The 14,307-nt window shown below is 54.2% G+C and overlaps 1 protein-coding gene and 1 long non-coding RNA gene across 6 annotated transcripts in view; one reads left to right on the forward strand and one right to left on the reverse strand.

Moving 5' to 3' along the window:
* CRMP1 (collapsin response mediator protein 1) overlaps positions 1–14,307 on the reverse strand; it is a 74,333-nt gene that overhangs the window by 58,684 nt on the left and 1,342 nt on the right. Inside the window, exon 1 of one of the 5 annotated variants that reach the window (XM_072806513.1) lies at positions 13,880–14,279. The exons of 1 other annotated variant lie outside the window; for it this stretch is intronic. In XM_072806513.1, coding sequence (XP_072662614.1) covers positions 13,880–14,260 — 381 coding nt within the window. In that variant the 5' untranslated portion in view covers positions 14,261–14,279. Of the gene's footprint in view, positions 1–5,889; positions 5,932–6,003; positions 6,248–9,626; positions 9,817–13,879; positions 14,280–14,307 lie in introns of those variants that run through there. 3 more of the 5 variants (XM_072806519.1, XM_072806525.1, XM_072806521.1) reach the window with 3 other exon arrangements.
* LOC140621466 (uncharacterized) lies at positions 9,369–12,773 on the forward strand. Its single transcript, XR_012021180.1, has 3 exons — positions 9,369–9,656; positions 12,287–12,455; positions 12,543–12,773. It is a non-coding gene; the product is annotated as an uncharacterized lncRNA (long non-coding RNA).

Genomic DNA, 14,307 nt, shown 5'->3' on the forward strand with positions numbered 1-14,307 from the left:
CACCCTTACAAAGCCTGTGCCCCAGGCAAGTTCTCCTCAGCCTGTGTCACTTTCCCACCAGTAATGCAGAGAGCTCTTTTGAAAGACAAATGAATTAACACGTGGACAAGCACTTAGACCTGTGCCTGTTTTTGGTTTTGGTTTTAAACCTTTGCAACATGGCGAGTTAGATCTCATGGAGATGTTCAGTTTTATCTTTGACTCTTCTCTAAATTCTCACTTCAGACCCAACCCTTTCCTTGATCTTGTTGTATCTGGCCCAGAAAGTCCTTACATGCACCTGCTAATTCCACCTCCCACTGCACCTGTCCCAATTCAGCCCTCGCCACCTGTCTCCCTACTGCCTGTCTCGTTCCCTCCACATGACAGCCAGTGACCTTTCTGAAACACAAATGCAACCATGTCACGCCTCCCCTTTAAACCTTTCATCAGCCTGTCCTCATGCACAGGACAAAGGACACACTCCTGGGTAATTTCTTGTCTGACCCCTCCCATCCCCCAGCCTTGTGTTCCCACATTCTGCTACTCACCACACACTGGCTCCCTAATTGCAACTTCACACCCCCATACCTTCCTATGACCTTCCTGCCAAACCTGCTCTACACACTGATTTCCAACTCACCCTGTGAGCCCAGTGTCCTAACCTCAGGAACATGTGGTCACCCCTTGCAGTTCCCACAACATGAGGCACACACTGCATGGTTAGTATTGCTTCATGATGTTTCATCTTCCAGTTCATTTTTGTCTATTTCTCCCATGAGACTGTGAGATCCTTCACAGAGACTACAGCTTATTCCTACACTGCTTCTTGGCTGAGTGACCTGGGACAAGATACTTAACCTCTCTGCTTCCATCTCCTCATCTGTAAACAATTAATCAAAGTACCAACTCACAGGATTACTAAAGATAATGTGTAAAAGCCCTCTGTACATTTCATATGCTGAATGTATATCTATGTAGTCCAATATTTTATGCCAAATGTCCTATGTCCAAGCATTGAGGAAGCAGGAAAAAGTTTCCATTGCTTTCAATATCTTCTCAAAGATGTCTATTACCCTAAAAAGTTTTTAAGCCAGTTTGAAAAGTGCCCAATGATTAAAGTTCTATTTTGAATCTATGTTGTTCTGCATGCCCGGAAATAAAGGACAGCAAAAGAGAAAAGAAGAAAATGAAAGGAAGAACAAGAAACGAAAAATCCTAACATTACACCTGTAAGGTGTGCTCCATGACAGAGCACTGGGGCCATTCTGGGAAAGAGAGGGTCTTGGGTAATGAGAAATGCCTGAGAAATCCCTTCTGAAGCCTCCAAGAATGTCCATGTGGAAGAAAAGGAGACCTTTGAAAACTCTGGGGACAAGTAGAGCAAGAGACAGACTGTCAGTCCACACACACAAGAGGTTTCCAACAACACGCAAGAATAAAGCAAGCTGGGATCCCTGGGTGGCGCAGCGGTTTGGCGCCTGCCTTTGGCCCAGGGCACGATCCTGGAGACCCGGGATTGAGTCCCACATCGGGCTCCCTGCATGGAGCCTGCTTCTCCCTCTGCCTATGTCTCTGCCTCTCTCTCTCTGTGTGTGTGACTATCATAAATAAATAAATTAATTAATTCATTTAAAAAAAAAGAATAAAGCAAGCTGCTGAATAAAGTAGTGATCTCCCTGTCATTAGAGGTATGCAAGGAGAATTTGAATTCCTACAGTAGAGATGGGGGTGTCAGGGAGAAGCAACAGACGCTACTTCCTGCTTTCTTAACTATACAAACACTGAACATTTTACGTAACTTAGAAGGTTCCTTTTGACTTTAAGGTTGTATAAATCAAATATTTGCTGAGATATTATTAGGACTTCAGCCCTAAGGGTTATGGTATGGTACAAAATACAGGGCAGCATAATTTGGGAACAGGTACAAAATCTAAAACAGCTATCTATTTGTTCTATACGGTTCTGTATCAGACCCACTGAGGCATGGAACTGACCCCAAGTCATTATTCAGTCAAGGCCTAGGGGATATGTGTGCTATAATGCTCCAACTAATACAGATGGCCCTTATTGTAAAATCTTGCTTTTCAGTGGGAAATGCAATGAATCCCATTAAAGGATCAGCTCTGTTCTCTCCCTGCTGACAAAGTACCACTTGGGAGGCCCTTTGTTTTTTTGAGCTCCAAAAACTCTTCACGCCTCCCTCATCATCTTCTGGATGGTAACTACCTAAATACTAAATACACAGATAGGATATTTGTTAAGGAAAGTCAAATGCAGGAGTGGCTAAAACCTCACTCAGCAAAGCTACACCGTTTGCAACCTGGTTTCATTCATCTGCCCACGCAGTATGAAGCCTCTCCGTGAGTCACCAGTGTGCAAGTGCACTCCTGAGATGCCAAAGAGAATGAGATGCTGTTCCAGCCTTCCAGGGTTTAATCAAATAGACAAACCAAAGTCACTGACATGGGAGTGTTCACACTCCCCAGCCCCTGGGGGGAAGATCCTCCATGGAGAATGGGCACAGCTTATACAAGAGCAAAGGGCCAGAGAGGGTAAGCCTGGTCAGGGAGAATGTTCCAGGTGCCCGGCACAGGCCCAAGGAAGTGAGGAGCAGCAGCTTCATATGTCCACAGCCATCACTTTCTTCCTTTTACTTGCTTGCTTTAGTTTTGTAGACCAGTGTTTCTATGAAACACCCTGGATCCCACTCCTCCTAAAGCCACCAACACCAATTCAGAGTTGTCTTTTCTCAGAGCAAAGTTAGGATTTCATCATTGCATCTCTCCAGGGTAAGGGATCTCAACCTGTGTTCAGAACACATGTTCAAGCAGTATAAAAAACTGCACCGTTCTTAAAGTAATTAAAGACCTACACACAACACTAAGACAGCATTCATTCACATGCCATCCCTACTAGGGCGTGACTGCTTATCTCAGGAGGGCTTCAATGGCTCCCCTGCTTACACTTCAGCACCAGGGAACTGTCCACTGCCCTGACCGTGTCCTTTTATATGCTCAAGGGCAAAGTCCTCTTGATGCTTTCTTCCAAGGGCAGGAACCTCCTTTGATTCACAGACACACACAAATTAGACTCATTCAACACCTCCCTGCTTGTTGTGAGTGCCTAGGATTCCACTTGATACATGTTACTAGGACAATTTGTAGATTTGGTTGCAAAAAAATATAAACTTTAAATGCTGATCAAAATTTAGCAGCACATCTGCAGAGGATTTTTTTTAATACACCAGTCTGCTCACAGCACATGGGCTGAGAACCACTGATTGCTTGAATATCTCACATTTCATATCTTCTACTAGTGCTTCCTAATCTCTGTATCTGGCCCTTGGCTCTCAACCCCCACCCCTGTACCAATCTGGAGTTCCAACTGCCCACTGAGACAGCTCAGCTTGGTGCTCATTCCCAACTTAATTCAACCTATGAACCAGTGCAAGCCTTTTATTCCAAACTCACCTCATACACTTCCTGAATACCTCATCTTAGCCCTAACAGGTATTAGTAACTCTTACATGGCATAATTTTTTTTCATAACTTTCACACTTAATCTTCACATCTCCTTAAGAAAGTTCATCATCAGGCTTCTTTCCATTGATTTAGGTCTGGATCCTGTGACTTGCTTTGGCCATGTGACTATAAGCCATAATTGAGCACAAGTTCTTAAAGGCATTTCAGGTTGCTACCAATCTCTTGTGCCTCCCTCTTCTACTCCTTCTGCCTGAGTCTCAAAGTGAAGAAATACAAAGAACAGACCCATTGTTCACCAGCACCGAGGGGTAAAGCTACAGCCAATCCAAAGCCCTCATATAGCGTGAACAAGAATTCAATGTGTTGAAAACCAGACTTGGTGGTTGTTTGCTACAGAACAAAGCTGACTAATATGTCTTCCCACAATAAGAATAATAGTAACTAACCTATAGAGGATATACCATGTGCAGGCACTAGTCTAAGCATCTTACACACAGTAAGTTATTTAATTCTCAATAAAAAAAATCCTATGCAATATTATTAATCCCATTTTACAAAGGAAAATTGGTGCATAGACAGAATAAGACACAGCTAGTCAGTGGAACAGCTAGAACCCAAACCCAAATTATCTGGTTTCAGAATCCACACTCTTACATGCTGCCTTTATCATACCAGCCTCCTAGCTCACAAACTTCCAGTGGCTTCCTATTGCCCACCCAAAATAAACTCAGAGGGTCCTAAACTTGGAATTAATCACCTACTCCAACTCTATAAAGAAAAGGAATCCAGGGGCACCTGGGTGGCTTAGCTGGTTAGCATCTGAATCTAAAATTTTTCTTTCTTTTTTTTTTTTTTTGAATCTCAGTTTCGGTTCAGGTCATGATCTCAGGAGGGTCATGAGGTTGAGCCCCATGCTGGACTCCGTTCTCAAGGCAGTCTGCTCCTCCCCCTGCTTGTGCATGCTCTCTTTCTCTCTCTCTCTGTGCTCTCTCCCCCTCCCCTCAAATAAATACAATCTTTAAAAAAGAAAAGAATAGGAATCTGAAGCCCAGGGAAAGGAAGTGACTTGCCTAAGATCAAATATCCTACTGGCATTTCAGCCGGACTTAGAACCATATGCTATTTCCATCACATTGGGTACATTCTACCCAGCTTCCAAAGTGTTACAGAATCCCCCCATACCTGCACCCCTTCCCATTTATTTCACGTTCCTCACCCCTTGATCCATCTGCTTCTAATTATATTCATATTCTGACCATATTCATCCCCCAGCCCAAGTCTTGTATAGGCTGTTCTACCTGCCTTGCAAGCTCTTCCCATGTTTCCACCAATCAAATCCTTCAACATCTAGCTCGTGCTGCCCCCCCTAAGTCCCAGGAAGCCACCTCCTAGAGCATCCACCAACACTGAGTCCCCTCCTCAAGCCCCTCTAACACCTGTGCTCTGTCATTCTTAATTGCTGTGTGTATACTTTGTCCCTTAGGCGGTAAGCTTGTTAAGGTCACGGATCATGAAATATGTATTTTTAGCTGCCGTCACACCTTGCACTCTTCCAAGAACAGAACAGAAACGTGGTGAACACGTGCCTGCTCACCTGCCATTCTGAGTTTTCGTATCCTCAAAGAGGGAGCCTGGTTTGGAGAAAGAAACGATCATCTGTCAGCCACTGCAATGTGCCAGGCACATTCACATATGTCCTGTCACGTGTGTTCCATATATTCAGTCTTGGCCAAGTTCACCACGAGAAAGAGACATGCAGGGCTAAGTTAGCATAGCTAGGTTTTAGAAGAAGTCCTAATAATTATCATGTTTACCCTCTCTGAAATGTTTTTTAAGAATTTAATTTAGGGGCACCTGGGTGGCTTAGCGGTTGAGCATCTGCCTTCAGCTCAGGGCCTGATCCTGGGGTCCTGGGATCGAGTCCTGCATCAGGCTCCCAATAGGGAGCCTGCTTCTCCCTTTGCCTGTGTCTCTGCCTCTCTCTGGTCTCTCATGAATAAATAAATAAAATCTTTAAAAAAATTTTAAAAAAGAATTTAAACAAAATAATTTTTCCCCTAGGAATATGGCCCACTTCCCCCTCTCTGGTCATAAACTTGACATAACTGAGGGTGTTTGCTTCTCTGCCCTGGATGACAGACGCTCTGAATCAGTAGCAGACATCCAGCTGCACACCTCTGGTGACCTGAAACACTGGCAGGTCTATTCCCAGCTCTTCCTCAATCCTCAGCTCTGGTATACCACATGATTTCACTATGTGCGTGACAAATTACTGTGGGCATCTCAAACCCTTTGTGTAAAAAACGGGGCGGGGGCTGGTAAATAAACTGAATGTCATCCTCAGGAAGAAGTGTAACAGGCCTCACATGTGTTTTGCATATTTGCACATTAGAGACTACGTGAGTCTGATATGAGTTTCACTTACGGATCTTTCTCCCCTGCTCAGCTTCATGGTTTGATGGAACACACGCTCGCACACAGATGCACACAGATTTCAATCAGATAGTAATTTTCATCACAGGCAGACCAGCCCTCCTACCCGCTCTGCTTGCATCTGGCTCTTCCTTCCTTCACAGGCCACTGCAAGAACTTTTACGTGCTACTGAAGTCTCTGTGAACCTTCACTTACTGTTTGGGGAACAGGCATGATATCACTAGCCTGTCTCCCTCATAGGACTGCTCTGAAAACCAAGTGAGAGATCACAGAGGTCATGTCGAATGCTGTAACAGCCTGCAAACCCACAAATGATCGGTACTTGTGAGGTCCTACTTTTAATAATAATATTGCTTCGCCGTTGTGGTGGACACTCTGGTCTCCTCCCACAACTGAGCAGACCTCCCCCTCCGGTGGCTCTGCTGGGAGCCTAGAGCTTCTGCAGGGCCAGGAAGCCATGTGCCTTTGTTTGCTCAGAGCCACGCCCAGGATGTTCTAACACTTTACCACTGCAGTGGGCTCCAGAAACAGCTTTAGCTAAGTTAATCCCTGGCTGTGCCATTAATTTTTTAAAAAGCCACACATGAAAGAGAGCTTTGTAAATATTTTAAACAATCCTTAGGGGCTGAAGCTAAGTGTTTCTGCTTTTTCGCTCCTCTCTGTCGGGTACTCTCTTATCTCACAAAAAGGCCGAGGTGGAAAATGGAAGGAAAGGTGCCCCATCACAGTCAACACGGGTGGGATATTTTCCTAACTCAGCCGTGCCCCACCTGGAATGTCCCTTCTCTTCTGCTCAAAAACCCTCTGCCCTATCTCCGGATGCTCTGGCTGATCTGGGACCTTATCCTGATTGTTCCGACAACGCTGAGGCTCACAGGGGCACAGAGTGACCCAACACTGAGCAGGTGGAGATGCGCTGAGAGTTGTATCTTGGTTCTTTTCAACCCCCAAAGTCTCTCCACAGGCCAAGCACACCATGGCTGCCAAAACCATCTAGGATTGCTCTCATTGCACAGAGCAGCCACATTTGGAAGCAGAGGTTGGGTTCCCATAATGCTGACTTGCCTTCAGTTTCTCCACCACCCCACACTCATTTGCCTCTGGGCTGCTCCACTCACACAGAACCTCCCCTCCTCCCCAACCTCCCTCCAGGACTGGGGTGGGTGTCCCTGCTCTACTTTCCACCAGCCTCCTATGTGTCCTCTTAGGACACCTCCCACACTTGGATGCAACTTCAGGCAGAAATGTTGATCTTTGTCAAACTCTGGGAAGGAACGCACAAACCCACTTCATTCCAACTTTCCCTAGCAGCCAGCACAGTGCCCAGCACAGAGCAGTGCTTATTATGACCTTACCAAATGAGCACAAACGAAGGGTGCAGCATTTGGAAAGCCACAGCACCCTTCCACGCATGTAATGGCACTCTGGTTCCTGTCACGACACGTACATTATCAGCAAAAGATCCCCTCAGAAGCTGAGGGTCCTATAAAGGAGCTTAATCCAAGTCCATCCTTTCTGTTTTGCTGTTTCTTTAAACCACAAATCTTTCTGGGTGGAGTGGGCTTATGTGGACCAAATGAAACACAAATGCTCAAGAGCCTCCTTCCCAGGAATTAAGTATACTTTTCAGCATCTCATCCCCACTTGTCCATGCTATTGAAGCTGCTACAACCACTCTATTTGGTCCTCTTCTACACACAGGTTGACTACTGGCTTCGCACAAAGACTAAAGCAGCAGAGTCAGCCACCAGTTCTACTGCCCTCATTACGCACCTAACACACACTAAGTGCTTTGCCAGAGTCCTCTTGGATGTTTGTTGGTCCTGGGAATCGGCCAGTGTTGGCCCACTGGGGATATCACAGTGCAGAGGCTAGGAGGTGGCAGAGGGAGGATGAGCACCCAGATCCGTTTGGTGCAAAAGCCTGGGCAGCCATCTCGGTTCCAGAGGGTCGCAGCAGGAGGGCAGAGTGGCTGCTATGTCTGTTGACACTGACAGCTGTTCAAGTCTACGACACCATTCTTACACACCTGCCTCAAACACCACTGGGCCAATTCGCCTTCTTGGAACCTGGGGTCCTGAGAGGGGGACACAGGTGCCATGGGCCACAGCCACAATGGGACCCAAGGCTCCAGACTCATCAGTCACTGCATCACCCCCACTCCCATCACTTGCCCTGGTTCCCCTGAGGAGGCAAGGTTAGAGAGTCACAAGGCAGGGACCTGCTCAAACAAAACCCACTTTCCTCCTGCACTGCCTTGCCTGGGGCAACCACACCTCTTCTGTTGATTCTTAGGCAACCAGAGTGTTCTAGGACTGGTCACTCATACCCTCACATCTCAGAAGGCAGGGATTACGATGGGTTAGAGATGGTCTCTACCCTCAGGGGTCACACCTCGAGACAGGACCTCAGCAAAGGTCTGTTGGCAAGACCTGAAGCTGGGCCCAGGAGGGGTTTCCCAAGGGAAGACTCAGCCCACAGTTGGAGAGGAGGCACATGGGTGGGGGGTAGGGGAGCTCTGTCTCAACCTGCCTCTCACTTACGCCCCAGCCAGTGCTCCAGCCTCTGGGAGGTAGACAATGCTTCCTTCAAAGGATTTACTATGAAGACTCAAAAGAGGATTTACCATAGACTGGGCAGGCAACTGGGAAATGTCAGCTCCCTCCCCCACCCAGGGCTGCCTTCCCATGGGAAGGCATGGGGCTCCCTTCCCATGGGAAGGCATGGGGCTCCCTTGGGGCTCCCAAAGCCAGGATTCTGGATAAATAAGTATGCTGGGTCTCCTGTCCTCAAACCTCAGGTGTCATGCTGGAGAATTAGGGCACACCCAGAATCCCACCTCCCAGCACCTGCCCACTCCAGCACCGGCCACCAAAGGCCCAGAGGCTTCCCTAGCGCCTGTGAGCCACATCCTTCAGGGCTGGTTTGGCTCAACTCGGGTGCCAGGGAGGGAATGGGGTGGAGGCCAGGTCTCCCCATCTCTGCGCCCTCAGCCCTCAGCTCCCCACCGAGACAAAGCAGGGATCCTTTGTTTCCGGCCACACCCAGGGACGACGGACGGCTCAGCCCCCACCACCCTCCTACCCCCCAGCGTTAACCCTTCTGAGGCCACAGCTGCCAAGGCCACCCCAGTAGGTTTATTTTTAGCTGCGGTGAGAGTGGGAGGGGCGCTCCATGATGGCGCAGTCCCTCGGCCCAGACTTCCACTCCGTCGGTACGGGCGGGCGGGGAGCGGGAGGCGGAGGACCGTATTTTCGCTTCCTCCCGCAGGGGAGGAACTCGGCTGCGAGGTGCCGGGGCCGGCGGGGCGCAGGCCAGGCGCAGGACGCTCGGCCTCCCCGCCCATCCCCGCTCCCCGGCCCGAGGGAGGGGTCCGGCCCCCGCGCCCCTCCCTCTTTTGTTCAGCTCCGCATCCTCCCGGTCCACGCCATCCTGCTGCACTTCCCGTGGGCTGGGGCGGGGGGGGAGCGGCGAGCCCGCGGGGAGAGGGGCCCGAGGCTCCGGCCCCGCCTAGCCATGCGGGGCTCCCCCCGTCGCCACCATTGTCCCCAGAGGCTGGGGGGAGGGGGCCGCAGAGCCGAGACCGGCCCCGCCCCACCCGCCGCCACGCAGGAAGCCTCGGGGGCCGCCCCCGCCGTCCCCCCGCGGATCCCGACCCCGGCGGCGACCACCCCCACCCCACAAAGAACGGCGGGGCGGGGGCGGGGCGGGGCGGGGGCCCGGCTTACCGTGATGTGCGGAATGCTCTTCTTGCCTTGGTAAGACATGGCCCCGCTGGCGCCCTCGGCCCGGCCGGCGGACCCGTGGGGCGGTGGTTCGCTCGGCCCGACTCTCCGCGGCCCCGCTCCCCGCGGGCGCGGTGGCAGAGGCCCGGGAGGACGCAGAGAGGGACGCAGGCTCGGCGCCCACGGCTGCCCGGCCCGCGCGCCCGCCGCTCCGGCTGCAGCACCTCCCGGCTCGGTGCGGAGGGCGGGAGGAGGAGGGAGAGGCGAGGGCGGGAGGAGGGGGCTACAGACAGCTCCTCCCGGCGGCGCGGAGCCGAGCCCGATTCGCCCCTCTCGGCTCGAACCAGGAAGCTCTTCCCTTCCGATCCCCGCACTCCGCCCCCGCCCCCCGAGCCGCCCAGCCCCGCCGACCCCCGCCCCGCGCGCACGCCCTGGGCTGCGCCCCGGCCGCGCTCTCGCGATTGGGAAGGTCTGGTTCTCAGGGTGCTTTGAAATGCGGGAGACGGCCTGGCGCGGCGCAGCAGGGCCCGCCGCAGCGCCACAGGTGCGCAGCACCGCATCTGCGGGCCTCCCCGCCACAGCTGCGCGGCGCGGGGCGCGGGGCGGGCGCGGGGCGCGGGGCGGGCGCGGGGCGGGCCCCTCCGGCCGCTCTCGCCGCGGCCTCCGTTCGTCCGCTTGTCCGTCCGCTGTGCACACGCCCTGAACGCATCAAGCCTTTTCCATCTCCGAGGACTCCGAGCCTTTATTCAAGCTGTACCGCCTTCCTTAACATCTAACCCCAAACAAAAGGTTACCCATCTCCCCGACCCCTCGTCAGCGGCCTCTCCAGACAGCCTTTCCCGCCACCTCCCCACTGCCATCGTTGAACCAGCTTCCGCGAGGGCTCAGCAGTCTTACTGCCAGGCAGTTAGGGATGAGAGTGCAGGGATGGGAGAGACAAGGCCCTAACCTAATGAATGGCTGACCCGCTCTACCCCCTGCTGCAGGGTCTCATCACACAACAGCCTGGCTGGTGGGGTGGAGGACGGGGGGGGGGGGGGGGGGGGGGGGGGGGGACCAAGTCACCCCCACAGTCTTCCCCACCAGTGATGGTTTGGAGGGCCAGACCACTGGCACTAAGGTCCCCACAGACCCCAGGACAGGCTGGGGGACAACAGAATAGGATGCCCTGCCTCCCAGTGTATAGTGGACCACAGCCCCAGCACCCCCACCCATATGTTGCTCTAGGGAGAGGGGTCAGGAGGCCAGGGCATAGCTTGATAAACTTCTAGACAGGAAAGGAGAAAGAGGGAATGGGGGAAGGGGGAGTCCTAGCAAGCCCCCCAATCCTGGAAGGCGCCCCAAATCTCCAGACAGAATAACATGTTAACCTTCTCTGCCATTCACTTTCTGCCTGCAAAATACAAACTCACAGTATCTTTTAAAAGATCCATCTTCTTTACTTTCAAGTTGCCACCCAGGGGGAGGGTGTCCTAGGGGTGGTGAGGAACCCCACTCTGCAAACTGAGGCCTGAAGTCCTTACCTCCACAGCCACCTAGAGGCCAGTCACCCTGACCAGGACGGGAGGCCAGAGATGCTTTGGGCTTGAAATAGGTTTGTAGGTTCGCAAAAGAGAAGCAATTTAGGATTCCAGGGGCCCTAGGGGCCATAATATCCTCCTTTATACTGGTGGGTATACTGGTTGGGGCTTACAGAAATAAAATGGTATCTCAGGTGCAAAGTATGTTAGCTACAATCAGAACAGTTCCTGGAAGCCAGGTTCCCTCCCGCACCCCTTATCTAGAGCTCATTCTCCTGCACTCGTTCATTCAACCTGGCCTCTGGGGGCTGAGCTGGGTCTTAAATCCTCGTTGATGACCGGAATTTGCCAGTCTCGGGTCCCATGCCGCCCCCATTCCCTTCCTCAGCGTGGTTAAGTCCTGGGTTCCGCACCAGGACGTCCCCGGGGGTCAGTCTGGGCAGGAAAGCTCCAGAGCTGGGGACGAGACCACGTGCGTATCGGGGGAGGGGCACCGGCCCGCGATTGGCCACACAGATCGCTGCTCCCATGCAGACTTCCCGGGTACAAAGCGCCGCAGTCGCTGGGCCTCCGGCCTCAGCAAAGGCTGCGCCTGCGCCGCAGAAACTCCTCCTCCCTCACCGGGAGAGAGCTTTCTGGGCGGGGGGAGGACCCCCGCTCCCGCCCCCACCCCACCCCCCGCCCCGTGCCCTCTGCAAAGCTCTGGAGCCGCGAAGCCCGCCCCGGAACCCGAGCCCCGTGGCCGCTTGGTCCGCAGAAAGTAAAAGGCTTCCCCTTGGGAGACCGTGAGCCCCTCGTGTCCGCAGTCCCAAACCTCCAGAGCTTCCGGAGCCCTAGGCGCGCCGCAGGCGCCGCCTTTTGTCCAGTCCCCGGGAAGCCATGGAGAAAGGGAAGAGAGGGCCAGAAGGGGAGAGGGAAGAGTGGAAGAGGTGAAGCGACCACCGCCCCCAAGTGCCTAGGCGCGGCTGCGGAGCCGTCGCAGGCAGAGCCGGGGGCGATGCTGGCTCCGGGGCCGCTGGCCGTAGCTCCGGCAGGGACGCGCTTCCAGACAGCTTCCCGACGTGCACAAAGCGCTCTCGCCTCCCTGATCCTCCACCACGCCTTGTGGGTGGCTGGGAGGAAAATGCCATCCCCATTTCACAGGTGGAGAAGCTGAGGTTCAAGAGGGCAAAGGGCCTCGGCTGGAAACAGGGGTTACCGGTACCGACCCGGGCATCTGGATCCGCAGCCCTGAAGTCTCCCGCTCGGGCTCAGAAGCCTGAACCCCAAACAGGGTCGACCACGAGGGCTTGGTCAGGGAGAATAAGAAGGGGTAGGGACAAGGAGATGACTCCCGATAGCCCCCTCCCTTGACCTCCCCCCACCCCCACCGCCATCAGTGTAGACCTCCCCCTCTCAGGGCGCCGACTTCAGGACCACGGAGAGTTCCCGAGCTCCGGGGGCGGAAGGCCGAGAGCCCGAGGATGGGAGCAGGAGATCCCGTACTGCGTCCAAGCAGCCGCAGGCCGGCCCAGCCCCCCACTCCTCCAGGAAGCCCTCCCAGATTTCCGTCTGGATCGAGCTCTGCTTCCTCCCGCTCACTTTATGCCTCTCATAGTATTTAAGGGGAGAAGGGGCAATAAAAAATGATAGTAAAATCCAACAACGAACATTTATTGCTCACTGAGTACCGGCATTAACTGATTTGATTCTCACCATGAATCTATCGCCCACCCTGGCCTGGGGTGGGGCCAGTGTGCTGAGTCGGGACCCCAGCATGTACTGGGGGGAGGGGGGGAGCTGGGACCTGAGCAGTGCTCAGACTTCGAGTTCTGGGCTAAGCTGACAGCTCGCTGGTCCTCAAGTGCTCCAACTTCCGTTGTTCTAGCATCTGACCCCGACCCTTACGCACACATCCCAAAGCTGTGCTGTCTACCCATCCATCTTCGTCCAATTCCCTGGCGACCTCTAGCTTAAGGGAGAAGAGCCATAGGGCCCACGGCCTGGCATTCCCTCTCTCTGACGCCCCTTCACTTTCGGAGGGTAAAAACCTCCAAGTCTAGGAAGCTGGAGAGCCGGGTTCAAGTCTCCGCTCTGCCTCCAACTTGCTCTGTGAAGGGAGCCCACTGGCGTCGTGCTGGGCGACTCAGCAGCATCCCCTGAAAATGTCGGTGCCTGGGGATAGCAGTTTCTAGTTCTATGTGCCCGACCCATCCAAATCTTTAAGCAAATCTTTCCCCCCAGAAAGCACAGAGGGAGCACACAGGAAAGGCTTCTTTGAGCATTAACCTGTGTGACCACAGGCGGTTCACTGAACCTTTTCCAGAGCCTGGTACACCGTAGGGGCTCTATAATCACTAATGAGTGAGTGAATAAATGAATGGACTAATGCGGAAAGCAGTTCCCCTTCTTTTCAAAAGGCAAAGAACGGGGCTCCTTGGATTAAACTTCACCCCAGAGGTCCCCTCGCTTTGAAGGGTCCATGTGGCAGCTGTAGCCAACTTACTTTCCTGCTCAGAGCCTTGCTCCCCCTTTCTGCAGAAGAGCAGCAGGGGGCTGGATCGCGAAGGACCCTTTGGAGTCTCCCGGGCTGGGCTGACCAACCCCGACCAAATGGTAGCCCCGCTCGGGCCCTCCAGTGGGATGGAGCGGGGGAGGGGCCTTCCGCGGCCCTCTCGAGCCCGAGGGCAGCGGCCCGGGCGTCCCCGAGGGTCCCGCCCCCCCCCCCCCGCCGGTCGGCGCGCGCCCTGAGGGTACCTGGCCATTGTCCCGGCCGAGCGGCAGGTCGCGGGGCGCGGGGCAACGGATGCGCAGCGCGGGCGGTCGCTCCTCGCGCTCGCCCGGCGAGCTGACTGCCGAGCCCGAGAGCTCGCTCCCGTCGCTGGCCGTGTCCTCGCTGCCGCCGGGCCCCGGCAGCCCCACGGCGTCGGGCCGGCCAGCGCTGCGAGGCGTGCGCGCCGAGCCGCGGCGGCCCACGCTGTAGGCGTCGAAGTCGATGGTCTTGTTCTCGTAGGCTCCCTCCACCGCCGCGAACATGCCGCCGTACTTCTGGCGAGGCGTCTGCGCCGCGCTGCCCGGCCGCGCCAGGTACACGGGCAGGTCGTCCTCCGTGTTCCACGCGCGCCGCCGGTCCGCCATGCCGCTGCGAGGCCGCCCGCCCGCCGCCCGCCGCCCGCCGCCCGCCC

Source organism: Canis lupus, chromosome 2 (assembly GCF_048164855.1).
Source record: "Canis lupus baileyi chromosome 2, mCanLup2.hap1, whole genome shotgun sequence".
In the NCBI taxonomy this organism is placed as follows: Eukaryota; Metazoa; Chordata; class Mammalia; order Carnivora; family Canidae; genus Canis; species Canis lupus.